Consider the following 16,383-nt stretch of genomic DNA (forward strand, 5'->3'; position numbering starts at 1 on the left):
GCTCCTTATGCCTCGCACACACACGGCTCTGCTCTGTACACCTCACACGGCTCCGCTCCGTACACCACGCACGGCGCTCCGTACGCCTCGTACACACGCGGCTCCGCTCCGTACACCTCGTACACACGCGGCTCCACTCCGTACACCTCGTACACACGCGGCTCTGCTCCGTACGCCTCGTACACGCACGGCTCTGCTCTGTACACCTCGTACACACGCGGCTCCGCTCTGTACACCTCGTACACACACGGCTCTGCTCCGTACACCTCGTACACACACGGCTCTGCTCCGTACACCTCGTACACACGCGGCTTCGCTCCGTACACATTATACACGCGCGACTCCGCTTCGTACACCTCGTACACGCGCGGCTCCGCTCCGTACACCTCGTACACGCGCGGCTCTGCTCCGTACACCTCGTACACACGCAGCTCTGCTCCGTACACCTCGTACACGCGCGGCTCCGCTCCGTACACCTCGTACACACGCGCCTCCGCTCCGTACACCTCGTACACACACGGCTCCGCTCCGTACACCTCGTACACACAGGTCTGCTCTTTGCACGCTTTTATGGAATCCCCTGACTCCTCCCCCTTCATGTGACTGATCACATGACTGTGACCTCATCACAGGTCCTGTGCGCACAGAGCAGCCATATATGTGGTGGCGGCTCTGCAGGTGGAGGTATGTGGAGAGTCCCCGTTATTCTCTCTGTGTATTATTTATTCCTTTCCCTTCTATATCGCCGCCATACTCCGCAGTGCTGTACACATTATTATAGCACTCACTACAGTCCTTATTCACACCTGTGATTCCATTTTGCGTCTGTGAAGTGATTGCCTTTTCTTCTGTGCGGTGATCTATATTTCATGCATTTTTCTATTCGATTAACCCCATTGGACCCAACAATTTTCATTTTTGCCCTTTTGTTTTCCATTGACATATTGTGCGGACGCTCGTTTTATGCCGGATGAGTTGTAGTTTTAAAAGATACTGTTCATTGTACCACAATATGTACTGATACATGGGAAGAAATTCCAAGTGCAGTGAAACGGTGAAAATCCCCCCAGAGTTTTGCAGTTGTTTACGTTTTTGGGCTTCAATCGTCTAGTAAAAGTGACACGGCAGCATATTTCGCCTCGTTTGTACGTTATTTCTCTAAACTCCTCAAAATTTAAATTGCAACACCAAGAAGGAAAAGTGGTGGAATTATGGAAATATCATGACGTGCAGATATGTTACTGATATGATGAAAAAATGGAAGCAAAATTTTCAAAACATCTCAAATTATTCAGTATCAAGTATGAGCCACACACAGAAGTCCCAGCATTTACAACTTCGTCTCAACGCACTTGGGCAAATCATCAGGATCCGCTGCTGGCAGCTCCCTTTACAATTGTCAATCAACGACGTCCCCGATGTGCTCGATGGGCGATAAGTTGGGAGACGCTGCAGGCTGTGGTAGTACGTTTAGGCCATGCAGGCTTTTGGCCTGCTGTTGTACCATTGAAAATTGTCTCCTAAGACACTTTGGAAATATAGCCACACCACTGGTTACACAACCAACTCAATGTTACGCCGAGCTGTTAAGTGTACGTAGAATGAAAACTAAAGGGGTTGGTTATCGTATATTATGCCACCCCACACCAGAATCCCAGGAGTAGGACTAGTGTGACATTCCTTTGTGAAGGCCTCTTCATGGAATTGCCGAACTGGTGTCGTCAGATTCAAAGAATGGTGCGTAGTGAACTATTTTGTACTGAAAGTGAAATTAGACATCACACACCAAGCCTAAGATATCAAACAAGATCTACAAAAACCATCAAAAAGGGGTTTGTATGACCTTGGGCTACGAGCTATATGTCGAGCTAGATGCCCATTGACCTCAGACAACCGCTCTGAAAGGCTATCATGGTGCAGGGCAACACAAAAGTGGAGGTCTATCCTCTTCAGTGATGAGTCTGATAATTGTCTCGGATGCAATGAGAGCTGGAGATTAGTTTGGAGAACATGTAACAATGCCATGAAGAGGCCTCAATGATTGATCGTGAAAGTGCCCTAGAAACCTTTATAGAACATGACAATGCGAGGACACATGTTGCTCATACTACCATGAAGCAGCTTGCATTACTTAAATTTGCTACCATGACCTGCAGTACGTCCAAACTTGTCTCACTTCTAGCACATCTGTGACTTCATTGGTTGGTAATTACATCGGTAGCTGCCAGTAGTGGATCTTGAGGACTTACCTGCCCAAGTACATTCAGCGAGGCAGAACCTTTGGACCTTCAATGGTTCTTATTACCACCAGCTCGGGTACGGCTATGGGTAGCCCATGTGCGCCCTCATATGCCAACCTGCGCCTGGGCTGTTGGGAAGAGACTGTTGTTTATGGTGAGAATTACATTGAGGATACCAACAAAATCGTCCTGTGGTCACGCTACATTGATGATGTTTTGGTCATTTGGAGAGGTGACTCGGCTTCACCAATTTTGTCACTAAGCTTAACAACCTTACTCTTGGTCTGTTTTTTACATTTAAGAGTCACCATTCTGAACTTCAACCCTACAAACCAAAACCTACAGAAAAATCATATCTTCATATGCCCTCTTATGTTGGGATGTCACCACCCTACTCCTCTGTTAAGAGGAATTCCTAAGGGCCAGTATTTAACCCCTTCACTCCCCAAGCCTGTTTGCAATGTCATGACCAGGCCAAATTTTACAATTTCCATCAGTGTCACTTTATGAGGTAATAACTCTGGAAAGCTTCCACTGATTCTGAGATTGTACTTCATGAAAGTGGTAACATTTCTTCAATATGACTTGCGTTTTATATGTAAAAAAAAAACAGAAATTTGGCAAATTTTGCAATTTTCAAGCTTTTAATTTTTATGCCGTTAAATCAGAGAGTTATGTCACACATTTAACTCTTTTTCACAAAAAAATTACTTTGGACCCAAATGTATTTTTTTTTTTGCAAGGGTAACAGGAAAAAATAGATCTCAAAATTTGTTGTGCAATTTCTTCTGAGCATGCTGATACCCCATATGTGGGGGGAAAACTACTGTTTGGGCTCACGGCAGAACTTGGAAGGGAAAGAGCTCCATTTGACTTTTTGAATGTAAAATTTGGTAGAATAATTAGCGGACGTCAACGCCATGTTGCATTTGGAGAGTCCCGGATGTGCTTAAACAGTGGAAACCACCACACAAGTGACAGCATTTTGGAAACTAGACCCCCTCAGGGAACTTATCTACATGTATGTTGAACACCTTGAACCTCCAGGTGCTTCACAGAAGTTACTAACATTGAGCCATGAAAATAAAAAAAATCTAATTTTTCACACAAAAATGTTTTTTAGCCCCAAATTTTGCTTTTTCACAAGGGTAAAAGGAAAAATTGCACCATACAATTTGTTGTGCAATTTCTCCTGAATCTGCTGATATTCCATATGAGAAGGAAAACTAATGTTTGAGCGCACAGCAGGGCTCGGAAGGGAAGGAGCGCAATTTGACTTTTAGAATGCAAAATTTTCTGGAACAATTAGTGAATACCATGTCGCATTTGGAGAGCCCCTGATCTGCCTAAACAATGGAAATCCCCCACAAGTGACATCATTTTGGAAACTAAACCCCTCAGGGAACTTATCTAGATGTGTGGTGAGCACCTTGAACCACCAGGTGCTTCACAAAAGTTTGTAACGTTGAGCTGTGAAAATAAAATAAATCAATTTTTTTCCACAAAAATATTGTTTTAGCCCCAATTTTTTTTATTTTCACAAGGTTAACAGGAGAAATTGCACCATACAATTTGAGGTGCAGTTTCTCCTGAGTATGCAAATATGCAATATGTGGGGGAATAATACTGTTTGGATGCACGGCAGGGCTCCGGAAGGAAGGAGTGACATTTTGGAGCGCAGACTTTGATGAAATGGTCTGTGGGTGTCATGTCACATTTGGACAGCCCCTGATTTGCCTAAACAGTGGAAACTACCTACAAGTGACCCCCTTTTGCAAACTAGATCCCACAAGAAATTTATCTAGACATGTGGTGAGCACCTTGAATGAACCCCCAGGTGCTTCACAGAATTTTACAAATTTGGTCTGTGAAAATGAAAAAAATATACATTTTTCCTTCAAAAATGTTGTTTTAGCCGCAATTTTTTTATTTTCTCAAGGTTACATGGATATACCATCTGTGGTCGAAAACTACTTTTGTGGCACAGTGCAAAGCTCAGAAGGGAAGAAGCGCCATATTGGAGTTTCAGTTTTACTGGAATTGTTTGAGAATACCATGTCTCATTGGCAGAGCCCCTGAGGTGCCAGAACAACAGAAAACCCATATGTGACCTCATTTTACAAACTACATACCCTAATGAATTCACCTGGGGTTACAGTGATCATATTGACACCACATGTGCCTCATAGAATTTTATAGCAATGGGTGGTGAATAAATTACATTTTTACCACTAGAATGTTGTTTTAGCCCCAAGTTTTTATTTTTTCTAAGGGCTAATAAGAGAAATTTTTACAATAAACTGAGGTCCATTCTTTCCGGAGTGCGCTAATACCCTAAATGTAATCGGGAAATACTTTTTAGTCACAGTGCAAAGCTCAGAAGGTAAGGAGCGCTATATTATGGTGCAGAGTTTACTGTTATGGTTTGCGGGTGCCATGACCCACTGTGAGAGCCCCTGAAGTGCCAGAACAGTAGAACCCCTTCAAAAGTGACCCCATTTTACACACTACACCTCTCAAAGAATTCATCTAGGGGTGCAATGATCATATTGACACCATGGGTGTGTCACAGAATTTTATACCATTGGGCAGTGAAGAAAAAATAATTTCATTTTTACCACCAAAATTTTGTTTTAGCCTTAAATTTTATATTTTCACATAGGAAAGTGGGTAAAAATGGTACCAAAATTTGTCCCACAATTTCTGCTGAATGTGGAAATGCCCCATATTTGGCTGCACAGTACTACTTAACCACTCGGCGAGACTCGGGATTTTCCTAGAATAGTTTGTGAACTCCATATACAGAGCCCCTAAGTGCTAGAAGAGCAGAATCTGCCCTCATGTGACCCCATTTTTGGAAATTACACCCCTTTGAGAATTTATCTACAGGTGTAGTGACGATTTTGACTCCATGGGTGTTTTCCAGAAACAAGCAGCAGTGGATGTTGCTGAGTGAAAATTGCAAAACTGCCATTGTAGTGACCAGTACATTTCAGTGCCCAGCTCGTGCTTCTGGAAACATGCACCCGTAAAGTAGGTGGGCTCTCATTGCTACAGAAATGTCAAACATGTAGACACTAAATGTGGTTTAGGCACACTGTGGGGCTCAGAAGGGAGGAGGGCATTTGGATTTGGAAGCGTAGAATTTGTTGGATTTATTTCGGGTTGTAAAGAGCTGTAACGCTTTTCCAGATCCTTTATACTAGCAGTAACGTCAAAGCGCCCTACATTTCCATTATCAGATGACGGATCTGAGTGGGGATTTTTATGGTGGATTGAGTTGAAGCTTTTGTTGGGAACATTTTATATAAGATTTGAAATCACATTTATCCGGCACTGTATGCTGAGCACGTACTTCGGGGTTTCTATCTAAATCTCTAATTTACATGATTCAGATAAAAGCCCCGGGGGATCCATTCCCTATAATGAAGCAGCAAAGTTACTCTGGACTCCGTCTGGCCTCTATTCAGCGGTGTTCTTCTTTTCAGAAGTGCACAAAATTGTGGGCGATGGCACTTTTATGCATGCCTCCATTTGTCTCATAGGGAATATTCCACCGGGGGTTCCGTCTGAATCACGTACAATATTTCAGAGATTTACTCGGAAACCCTGGTGTAAGCGCTCAGCCCAGACCGCAGGATAAATGTGAGCCGACCCTTACTGTGATCTTTGGGAGGCGCAATGAACAAATCAAGAACAGGTGAAGAATTGGTTATTTAATTTTTTATTATTTATTTATATAGCGCCTTTGATTCCATAATGCTGTACATAAGAAAGGGTTATATACCAAATACAGATATCACTTACAGTAAACAAACTAACAGTGATAGACTGGTACGGAGGGAAGAGGACCCTGCCCTTGCGGGCTTACATTCTACAGGAAGGGGAAAGGAGACAGTAGGTTGAGGGGTTGCAATAGCTCCGGTGTTGTTGAGGTGGCAGCAAGCAAGGTCATGGCAGGCTGTAAGCTTGTTTGAAGAGATGGGTTTTCAGGTTTCGTCTGAAGGATCCAAATGTGAAGGCTAATTGGACTTGTTGAGGTACAGAATTCCATAGGATGGGAGATATTCGGGAGAAATCTTGGAGGCGATTGGGTGAGGAACGAATGAGTGTGGAGAAAAGAAGGAGGTCTTGGGAGGACCGAAGATTACGTAAGGGAATATATCGGGATGGCTTTGTAGGTCAGTGTTAGTAGTTTGAACTGAATACGCTGGGCAATTGGGAGCCAGTGAAGAGATTTGCAAAGGCGGGTAGCAAAGGAGTAGCGAGGTGAGAGATGAACCAGTCGCGCAGCCGAGTTGAGGATGCTGCGCCACTGGTTCATATGCTGTTATTCATGCGGCATAATTGAGTAGACAACTTTATTCTTCAGGTCAGTGCAATTACAGCGATATCAGATTTATATCGTTTTTTTTTATGATTGGCTGTTGTGACACACTAAAAGATGCTTTTTTTTTGCAAAAACAATATTTTCAGAGCTATAATTTTTCCATATTTTGGCAGAAAGAGTCTTGTGAGGGCTTGTGTCTTGCAGGACTTACTTGACTTTTTTTATTGGTATTATTTTTGGGCACATGACATTTTTTGATCACTTTCTATTGAGATTTTTGGGAGGCAGAATGAACAAAACCCAGCAATTCAGGAATTGGTTTTTTTTTTATGCCGTTCTGCGTGTGGTAAAATTGATAAGGGAGTTCATTCTTTGGGTCAGAACAATTACAGTGATGCAACATTTCTATCAATTTTATATGTTTTGGCACTTTTATACGATAAAAACTACTTTATAGAAAAGACAATTATTTTTGCATCGCTGTATTCAGAGGCCTATAACTTTTTTATTTTTCCACTGATTGAGCTGTATGGCAGCTTGTTTTTTGCTGGACAAGATGACGTTTTCTGCATGACCATTTTCATTTACATTCATCTTTTTGATCACATTTTATTCTACATTTTGTTTGGCTGTGTGATGAAAAAGCATCGTTTTCTTGGCCTGTTTTTTTTTTATATGGTGTTCACTGAAGGGGTTAACTACTGGGACAGTTTTATGGGGCAGGTCGTTCTGGATGCGGCGATACATGTGCCGTCTATGTAAGCCTGATAACAATGGTCAACTTCCCGGAAGAAGTTTTGGTGAAACGGCGTCTGGGTGGATAGGATACTGCTCCACATTCTCACAGGTGGCCGGCTGATCCTCATAGGATTAATTATTTGGATAGTTGGCCATTGTTATCAGGCTTACATAGATGGCACATACAGTACAGACCAAAAGTTTGGACACACCTTCTCATTTAAAGATTTTTCTGTATTTTCATAACTATGAAAATTGTACATTCACACTGAAGGCATCAAAACTATGAATTAACACATGTGGAATTATATAATTAACAAAAAAGTGTGAAACAACTGAAAATATGTCTTATATTCTAGGTTCTTCAAAGTAGCCACCTTTTGCTTTGATGACTGCTTTGCACACTCTTGGCATTCTCTTGATGAGCTTCAAGAGGTAGTCACCGGAAATGGTTTTCACTTCACAGGTGTGCCCTGTCAGGTTTAATAAGTGGGATTTCTTGCCTTATAAATGGGGTTGGGACCATCAGTTGTGTTGTGCAGAAGTCTGGTGGATACACAGCTGATAGTCCTACTGAATAGACTGTTAGCTGCTTTTTTCTTGCCGCCATAATACAAATTCTAAGTAAAGAAAAACGAGTGGCCATCATTACTTTAAGAAATGAAGGTCAGTAAGTGCGAAAAATTGGGCAAACTTTGAAAGTGTCCCCTAGTGCAGTTGCAAAATCCATCAAGCGCTACAAAGAAACTGGCTCACATGAGGACCGCCCCAGGAAAGGAAGACCAAGAGTCACCTCTGCTTCGGAGGATAAGTTTATCCGAGTCACCAGCCTCAGAAATCACAGGTTAACAGCAGCTCAGATTAGAGACGAGGTCAATGCCACATAGAGTTCTAGCAGCAGACACATCTCTTCAACAACTGTTAAGAGGAGACTTTGTGCAGCAGGCCTTCATGGTAAAATAGCTGCTAGGAAACCACTGCTGAGATCAGGCAACAAGCAGAAGAGACTTGTTTGTGCTAGAGAACACAAGGAATGGACCTTAGATCAGTGGAAATCTGTGCTTTGGTCTGATGAGTCCAAATTTGAGATCTTTGGTTCCAACCACCTTGTCTTTGCGCAATGCAGAAAAGGTGTACGGATGGACTCTACATGCCTGGTTCCCACCGTGAAGCATGGAGGAGGAGGTGTGATGGTGTGGGGGTGCTTTGCTGGTGACACTGTTAGGGATTTATTCAAAATTGAAGGCATACTGAACCAGCATGGCTACCACAGCATCTTGCAGCGGCATGCTATTCCATCCGGTTTGCATTTAGTTGGACCATCATTTATTTTTCAACAGGACAATGACCCCAAACACACCTCCAGGCTGTGTAAGGGCTATTTGACCAAGAAGGAGAATGATGGGGTGCTACGCCAGATGACCTGGCCTCCACAGTCACCAGACCTGAACCCAATCAAGATGGTTTGAGGTGAGCTGGAACGCAGAGTGAAGGCAAAAGGGCCAACAAGTGCTAAGCATCTCTGGGAACTCCTTCAAGATTGTTTGAAGACCATTTCCGGTGACTACCTCTTGAAGCTCATCAAGAGAATGCCAAGAGTGTGCAAAGCAGTCATCAAAGCAAAAGGTGGCTACTTTGAAGAACCTAGAATATAAGACATATTTTCAGTTGTTTCACACTTTTTTGTTAAGTATATAATTCCACATGTGTTAATTCATAGTTTTGATGCCTTCAGTGTGAATGTACAATTTTCATAGTCATGAAAATACAGAAAAATCTTTAAATGAGAAGGTGTGTCCAAACTTTTGGTCTGTACTGTATATATCGTGCTGATTTAGATGCTGGTTGTGAATGGTTAGTACCTAGTAGCACCCTCTTTTGCAAGTATCACAGCCTGTAAACACTTTTTGTAGCCAGCCAAGAATCTTTCAATTCCTTGGTCATCTTGCATGCACTGCTATTTTGAGGTCTAGCCACAGATTTTCAATGATATTCAGATCAGATGACTGTCAGGGCAATTGTAAAACCTTCAACTTGCGCCTTTTGAGGTCGTCTATTGTGAATTTTGACTTGTGTTTGCGATCAATATCCTGTAGAAGCAATCCTCTTTTCAACTTCAGCTTTTTTACAGATGATGTTATATTTGCATCAAGAATTTGTTGAAACTTCATTGAATCCATTATTCCCTCTACCCATGAAATGTTCCCTGTGCCATTGGCGGCAACACAACCCCAAAGCATGATTAATCCACCCCCATGCTTAATGGTTGGTGAGATGTTCTTTTCCTGAAATTCTGTGCCCTTTTTCCTCCACACATACACTGCTCAAAAAAATAAAGGGAACACTAAAATAACACATCCTAGATCTGAATGAATGAAATATTCTCATTAAAAACTTTGTTCTGTACAAAGTTGAATGTGCTGACAACAAAATCACACAAAAATCATCAATGGAAATCAAATTTATTAACCAATGGAGGCCTGGATTTGGAGTCACCCCCAAAATTAAAGTGGAAAAACACACTACAGGCTGATCCAACTTTGATGTAATGTCCTTAAAACAAGTCAAAATGAGGCTCAGTATTGTGTGTGGCCTCCACGTGCCCTTATGACCTCTCTACAACACCTGGGCATGCTCCTGATGAGGTTGCGGATGGTCTCCTGTGGGATCTCCTCCCAGACCTAGACTAAAGCAACTCCTGGACAGTCTGTGGTGCAACGTGACGTTGGTGGATGGAACGAGACATGATGTCCCAGATGTGCTCAATCAGATTCAGGTCCGGGGCACGGGTGGGCCAGTCCATAACTTCAATGCCTTCATCTTGCAAGAACTGCTGACACACTCCAGCCACATGAGGTCTGGCATTGTCCTGCATTAGGAGGAACCCAGGGCCAACTGTACCAGCATATGGTCTCACAAGGGGTCTGAGGATGTCATCTCGATACCTAATGGCAGTCAGGCTACCTCTGGCGAGCACATGGAGGGCTGTGCGACCCTCCAAAGACATGCCACCCCACTCCATTACTGACTCACTGCCAAACCGGTCATGCTGAAGGATGTTGCAGGCAGCAGATCACTCTCCACGGTGTCTCCAGACTCTGTCACGTCTGTCACATGTGCTCAGTGTGAACCTGCTTTCATCTGTGAAGAGCACAGGGCGCCAGTGGCAACTTTGCCAATCCTGGTGTTCTGTGGCAAATGCCAAGCGTCCTGCACGGTATTGGGATGTGAGCACAACTCCCATCTGTGGACGTCGGGCCCTCATACCACCCTCATGGAGTTGGTTTCTAACCATTTGTGCAGACACATGCACATTTGTGGCCTGCTGGAGGTCATTTTGCAGGGCTCTGGCAGTGCTCCTCCTGTTCCTCCTTGCACAAAGGCGGAGGTAGCGGTCCTGCTGCTGGGTTGTTGCCCTCCTACAGCCCCCTCCACATCTCCTGGTGTACTGGCCTGTCTCCTGGTAGCGCTTCCAGCCTCTGGACACTACGCTGACAGACACAGCAAACCTTCTTGCCACAGCTCGCATTGATGTGCCATCCTGGATGAGCTGCACTACCTGAGCAACTTCTGTGGGTTGTATAGTCCGTCTTATGCTACCACGAGTGTGAAAGCACAACCAACATTCAAAAGTGACCAAAACATCAGCCAGAAAGCATTGGTTCTGAGATGTGGTCTGTGGTCTCCACCTGCAGAAGCACTCCTTTATTGAGTGTGTCTTGATAATTGCCAATAATTTCCATCTATTTTCTATTCCATTTGCACAACAGCATGTGAAATTGATTGTCAATCAGTGTTGCTTCCTAAGTGGACAGTTTGATTTCACAGAAGTTTGATTTACTTGGAGTTATATTCTGTTGTTTAAGTGTTCCCTTTATTTTTTTGAGCAGTGTACATACCTTCGATCATTGTGGCCAAAGAGTTCTATTTTAATCTCATCGGTCCACAGGACTTGTTTCCAAAATGCATCAGGCTTGTCTTGATGTTGTTTTGCATATTTCTGATACTGAATTTTATAGTGAAGAATAAATACCCCCTTCCGCTCATTCCGGAATTATTTGACCGTCTGAGGGGGGCTAGAATCTTCACCAAGCTGGACCTCCGTGGGGCGTATAACCTGGTCCGTATCCGTCAGGGGGATGAATGGAAGACGGCATTCAACACCCGGGACGGCCACTATGAATACCTGGTAATGCCCTTCGGTCTCTGTAACGCTCCCGCCGTCTTTCAAGAGTTGGTCAATGACATCTTCCGGGACCTTCTCTACTCCTGCGTAGTGGTGTACCTGGACGACATCTTGGTCTTCTCTCCGGATCTTCCCACACACCGGAGGGATGTTCGTCAGGTTCTGCTCAGGTTCAGGCAGAACCATCTCTACGCTAAATATGAGAAGTGCCTCTTTGAGCAGACCTCGCTTCCGTTTCTGGGCTACATAATCTCTCAGACCGGCCTACGAATGGACCCTGAGAAACTGTTTGCCATCCAGAAGTGGCCCCGACCGGAGGGGTTGAAAGCTATTCAGCGGTTCCTGGGTTTCGCCAACTACTACCGTCTCTTCATACCGCACTTCTCTTCCCGGACTGCCCCAATCTCTGCGCTCACCCGTAAGGGCACTAATCCCAGAGAATGGCCGCCCGAAGCAGAGGAAGCCTTTCTTTCCTTAAAACAGGCTTTCTCTTCCGCCCCGGTGCTGCATCGTCCGAACGGCAACAAACAATTCTTCCTGGAAGTTGACGCCTCCTCCTCTAGGGCCGGAGTGGTACTTACCCAAAAGTCGCCTTCCGGAAGAATGGTAACTTGCGGCTTCTCCTCCAAACTCTTCTCCTCTTCTGAGCGCAATTATTCTATAGGAGATCGAGAGTTCTTGGCCATTAAGCTGGCACTGGAGGAGTGGCGTTACCTGCTCGAGAGGGCTCTTCACCCGGTAATAATTTACACGGACCACAAGAACTTGGCTTACCTCCAGAGCGCCCAGAGACTTAACCCGCGCCAAGCCCGGTGGTCCTTGTCTTTTGCCCGCTTTGATTTCGTTCTTCATTTTCGCCCGGCAGACAAAAACATCAAAGCTGACGCCTTGTCCCGATCCTTCCTGGTGTCTGATCTAGAGGAGGAACCGAAGCACATCATTGATCCCGCCAGAGTAATGCAGGTGGCTCCCGTGAATCTAAATCGTCTCCCTCCCGGTAAGACGTTCGTAACAGTACCTGATCGGAAGAAGGTCCTACTCTGGGGTCACTCGTCTAAACTAGCTGGCCACGCCGGTCAGAAAAAGACCCTCCAGCTTATTACCCGGCATTACTGGTGGCCTACCCTGCACAAGGATGTAATAGACTTTGTTTCAGCCTGTGTATCCTGCGCCCGCAACAAAGTTCCGAGACACCTGGCAGCCGGTCGCCTCCTTCCTCTTCCAGTACCTGCTGCCCCTTGGCAGCATATAGCTATGGACTTTATAACGGATCTCCCTGTCTCTGCCGGTTGTACGGTCATTTGGGTGGTCGCTGACCGCTTTTCCAAGATGGCGCACTTCATTCCCCTGCCGGGTCTCCCGTCTGCACCCGAACTGGCTAAAGACTTTATCCGCCACATCTTCCGTCTCCATGGCCTGCCCCTCCACATCGTGTCGGATCGTGGGGTTCAGTTCACCTCACGCTTCTGGAGAGCCACATGTAAGCTGCTTGACGTCACCCTGGACTTCTCCTCCGCTTACCACCCACAGTCCAATGGTCAAGTGGAGCGGATCAATCAGATCCTGACCAGTTACATCCGGCACTTCGTTAATGCCCACCATTCGGACTGGGTGGATCTCCTACCATGGGCCGAATTCTCTTACAATAATCACGAGAGCGAATCTTCCTCCAAATCCCCTTTTTTTGTAGTCTTCGGTCAGCATCCTCGGATCCCATTTCCCGTCTCCACCTCGGTGGACAATCCGGCTGCGGAATCTCTCATTAGCGAATTCTCCTCCATTTGGGAGAGTACCCGATCCGCACTCCTTCAGTCGTCCGAGCGGATGAAAAAACACGCTGACAAAAAACACCTGGATCCTCCACAATTCCGTCCTGGAGATAAAGTCTGGCTCTCGTCCAAGTATGTCCGGCTCAAGATTCCCTCCTACAAGTTAGGGCCTCGGTTCATCGGCCCACTGGAAGTTATCAAACAAATCAATCCGGTGGCCTATAAATTGAAACTCCTGGCCAACTTACAGATCCCTAACTCCTTCCATGTATCTCTCCTCAAACCCGTGGTACTTAACTCTTTTTCCAAGTCTACAGGTACGCCCCCTGCTCCGGTTTCCACTGAGAACGAGTTTGAGGTAGAGAACATTCTGGCCACCAAAAGGGTAAGAGGAAAGACCTTTTTTCTGGTAGATTGGAAGGGGTTTGGTCCTGAGGAGAGAACGTGGGAGCCCCGGGAGAACATCCATGCCCCTCTCATCCTTGATAAATTTCTCTCTGGCCTAAAAAAGGGGGGGCCTAAAGGGGGGGGTACTGTAGCGTCGGCGTCCCTGCCTCCTGCTAGGCAGGGACGCTGTTCCCCTCACCTCTCCGCTCCGTGCCCGGCGTCCTCCTCTCGCTCTGCTGGCAGCGCGCGCTGCTTCCCGGCCACGGTGCTTAGGGCGCGCGCGCTCCCCCTCTCTTAAAGTGGCCGCGCGCGTCGTCCTAAGGAGTCCCCGGCCAATGGCCGGAGGACTTCACCATATATAAGGCACCTCCTCCAAAATGGAGGTGCCCGAGCAATGCTGTTGCAAAGTCTTCACTCTGCTTCAGTCCTCAGGTTCCGCTACCAGTTATCTGCCAGTCACCTGCCAGATTCCTGCCTGTTACCTGCCAGTCACCTGCCAGATTCCTGCTTGATACCTGCCTGATATCCGCTTACCTGCTTGCAAGCCTGCGGTCCGACGGTCTGCCTTCCGGCACCTGTCAGTCTGTCTATGGACCAGCCTGCCCGCTCACCTGGGAGCGCTCACCTGCTACCTGCCTGCTAGACTACCTGGAGGCTCTGCCGTCACTTGCCGTGACCACCTGCCCGTCCAGAGACTCTTGCCCGCTCACCTGGGAGCGTCCACCTGCTACCTGTCTGCTAGCCTACCTGGAGGCTCTGCCGTCACTTGCCGTGACCACCTGCCTGTCCAGAGACTCTCGCCCGCTCACCTGGGAGCGCTCACCAGCCACCTGCCTGCTGTCCTTCTACCCAGAGACTGTCCCTGTCACTTGCCGTGACTACCTGCCCTTCTACCCAGAGACTGTCCCTGTCACTTGCCGTGACTACCTGCCCTTCTACCCAGAGACTGTCCCTGTCACTTGCCGTGACTTCCTGCCCGTCTTCCCTGGGAGCCACCCGCTTCCTTACAAGGACCGCCCCCTTGTATAGTTGCTCAGAGGTTCCACCTCCCAGACCCGTTACAGAGGTCTAGTGTGATGTTTCCACAACCAGCCAGTGATGGTTTTGGGGAGCCATGTCATCTGCTGGTGTAGGTCCATTGTGTTTCATCAAGAACAAAGTCAGCGCAGCCGTCTACCATGAAATCTTATAGCACTTCACGCTCCCCTCTGCCGACAAGCTTTTTGGAGATGGAAATTTCATTCTCCAGCAGGGCTTGGCACCTGTCCACACTGCCAAAAGTACCAATACCTGGTTTCAAAACAACAGTATCACTGTGCTTGATTGGCCAGCGAACTCGCCTGACCTTAACCCCATAGAGAATCTATGAGGTATTGTCAAGAGGAAGATGAGAGACACTAGACCCAACAATGCAGACGAGCTGAAGGCTGCTATCAAAGCAACCTGGGCTTCCATAACACCTCAGCAGTGCCACAGGCTGATCACCTCCATGCCACGCCGCATTGATGCAGTAATTGATGCAAAAGGAGCCCTGACCAAGTATTGAGTGCATTTACTGAACATACATTTCAGTAGGCCAACATTTCGGATTTTAAAATAATTTTTCAATCTGTTATAAAATATTCTAATTTACTGAGATAATGACTTTTGTGTTTTCGTTGTCTGTAAGCCATAATCATCAACATTAACAGAAATAAACACTTGAAATAGATCACTCTGTTTGTAATGACTCTATATAGTGTATGAGTTTCACTTTTTGTATTGAAGAACTGAAATAAATTTACTTTTTGATGATATTCTAATTTTGTGAGAAGCACCTGTATGTGCAAATGAGAATAAGGCTGATACTGATCAACACTGATATGCCTTTAGATATTTCTAGACCGCTAAGAAAGTTTGGCCTGTTTGATGCCACCAAGAAAAAAAGCACTATTCTTAAAGACATCGAAAAGTAGAAACTAGAGTGATAAAGACTTTGACTTACCAGAAAATGTCATGTAGAGTAGGTGTATACAAATATACCGTTACCATATTTTATTGGCTGTAGAAAGACTATTGAGTTATATTGTGAAGTATCCCCAAAATTATCTGAATTTATTTATAACTCCTGTAATCCCAAATAGCACTTACAGCGAGTTAAGTATTGAACATGTCACAAATTTTCTAAGTAAATATATTTCTAAAGGTGCTATTGACATGAAATTCTCACCAGCTGTCTGTAGCAACCCTTCCAATCCACACAGGAAAAGAAATCAAATAAATCAAACCACAGATGTCCATAAATTTAGATATGTGTAACAATGAAAAATGACGCAGGGAAAAAGTATTGAACTTGCTTACTGAAATTTGTTTAATACTTCATACAAAAACCTTTGTTGGTGATGACAGCTTCAAGATGCCTCCTGTATGGAGAAACTAGTCACGTGCATTGCTCAGATGTGATTTTGGCTTATTCTTCCACACAAATACTCTTCAAATACTGAATGTCCTGTAGGCTTCTTCTATGAACTCTGAGGTTTAGTCAGATGATTGGCTGGGTCATTCTAGCAGCTTTATAACGACGGCCGTTACGCGAAACGGCTGTCTTCCTGGTCTCCCTGCATGTCTCCCCTGCACTATCGATAGACCGCTGCACCTTATTGTCCAGAATGATATGAAATAAAGGACTTTTAGCCGAAGGACTTGGTGAGTGCTGATATTCGATATTCTACTACTCTTCGTTAAATCTCTAGA

General features: G+C 45.4%; 1 protein-coding gene across 1 annotated transcript in view; it reads left to right on the top strand.

The window, feature by feature from the left end:
- Nucleotides 1-597: 597 nt before the first annotated feature.
- Nucleotides 598-16,383, top strand: part of LOC141270536 (uncharacterized) — a 31,087-nt gene continuing 15,301 nt past the window's right edge. The window contains exon 1 of the mRNA XM_073680584.1: nucleotides 598-684. Within this exon, the coding sequence (XP_073536685.1) occupies nucleotides 659-684 (26 nt within the window). The 5' untranslated portion in view covers nucleotides 598-658. The remainder of the gene's footprint in view (nucleotides 685-16,383) is intronic.

Source organism: Phyllobates terribilis, unplaced genomic scaffold (assembly GCF_046119375.1).
Source record: "Phyllobates terribilis strain yellow unplaced genomic scaffold, ASM4611937v1 Scaffold_5__5_contigs__length_657084704, whole genome shotgun sequence".
Classification (NCBI taxonomy): domain Eukaryota; kingdom Metazoa; phylum Chordata; class Amphibia; order Anura; family Dendrobatidae; genus Phyllobates; species Phyllobates terribilis.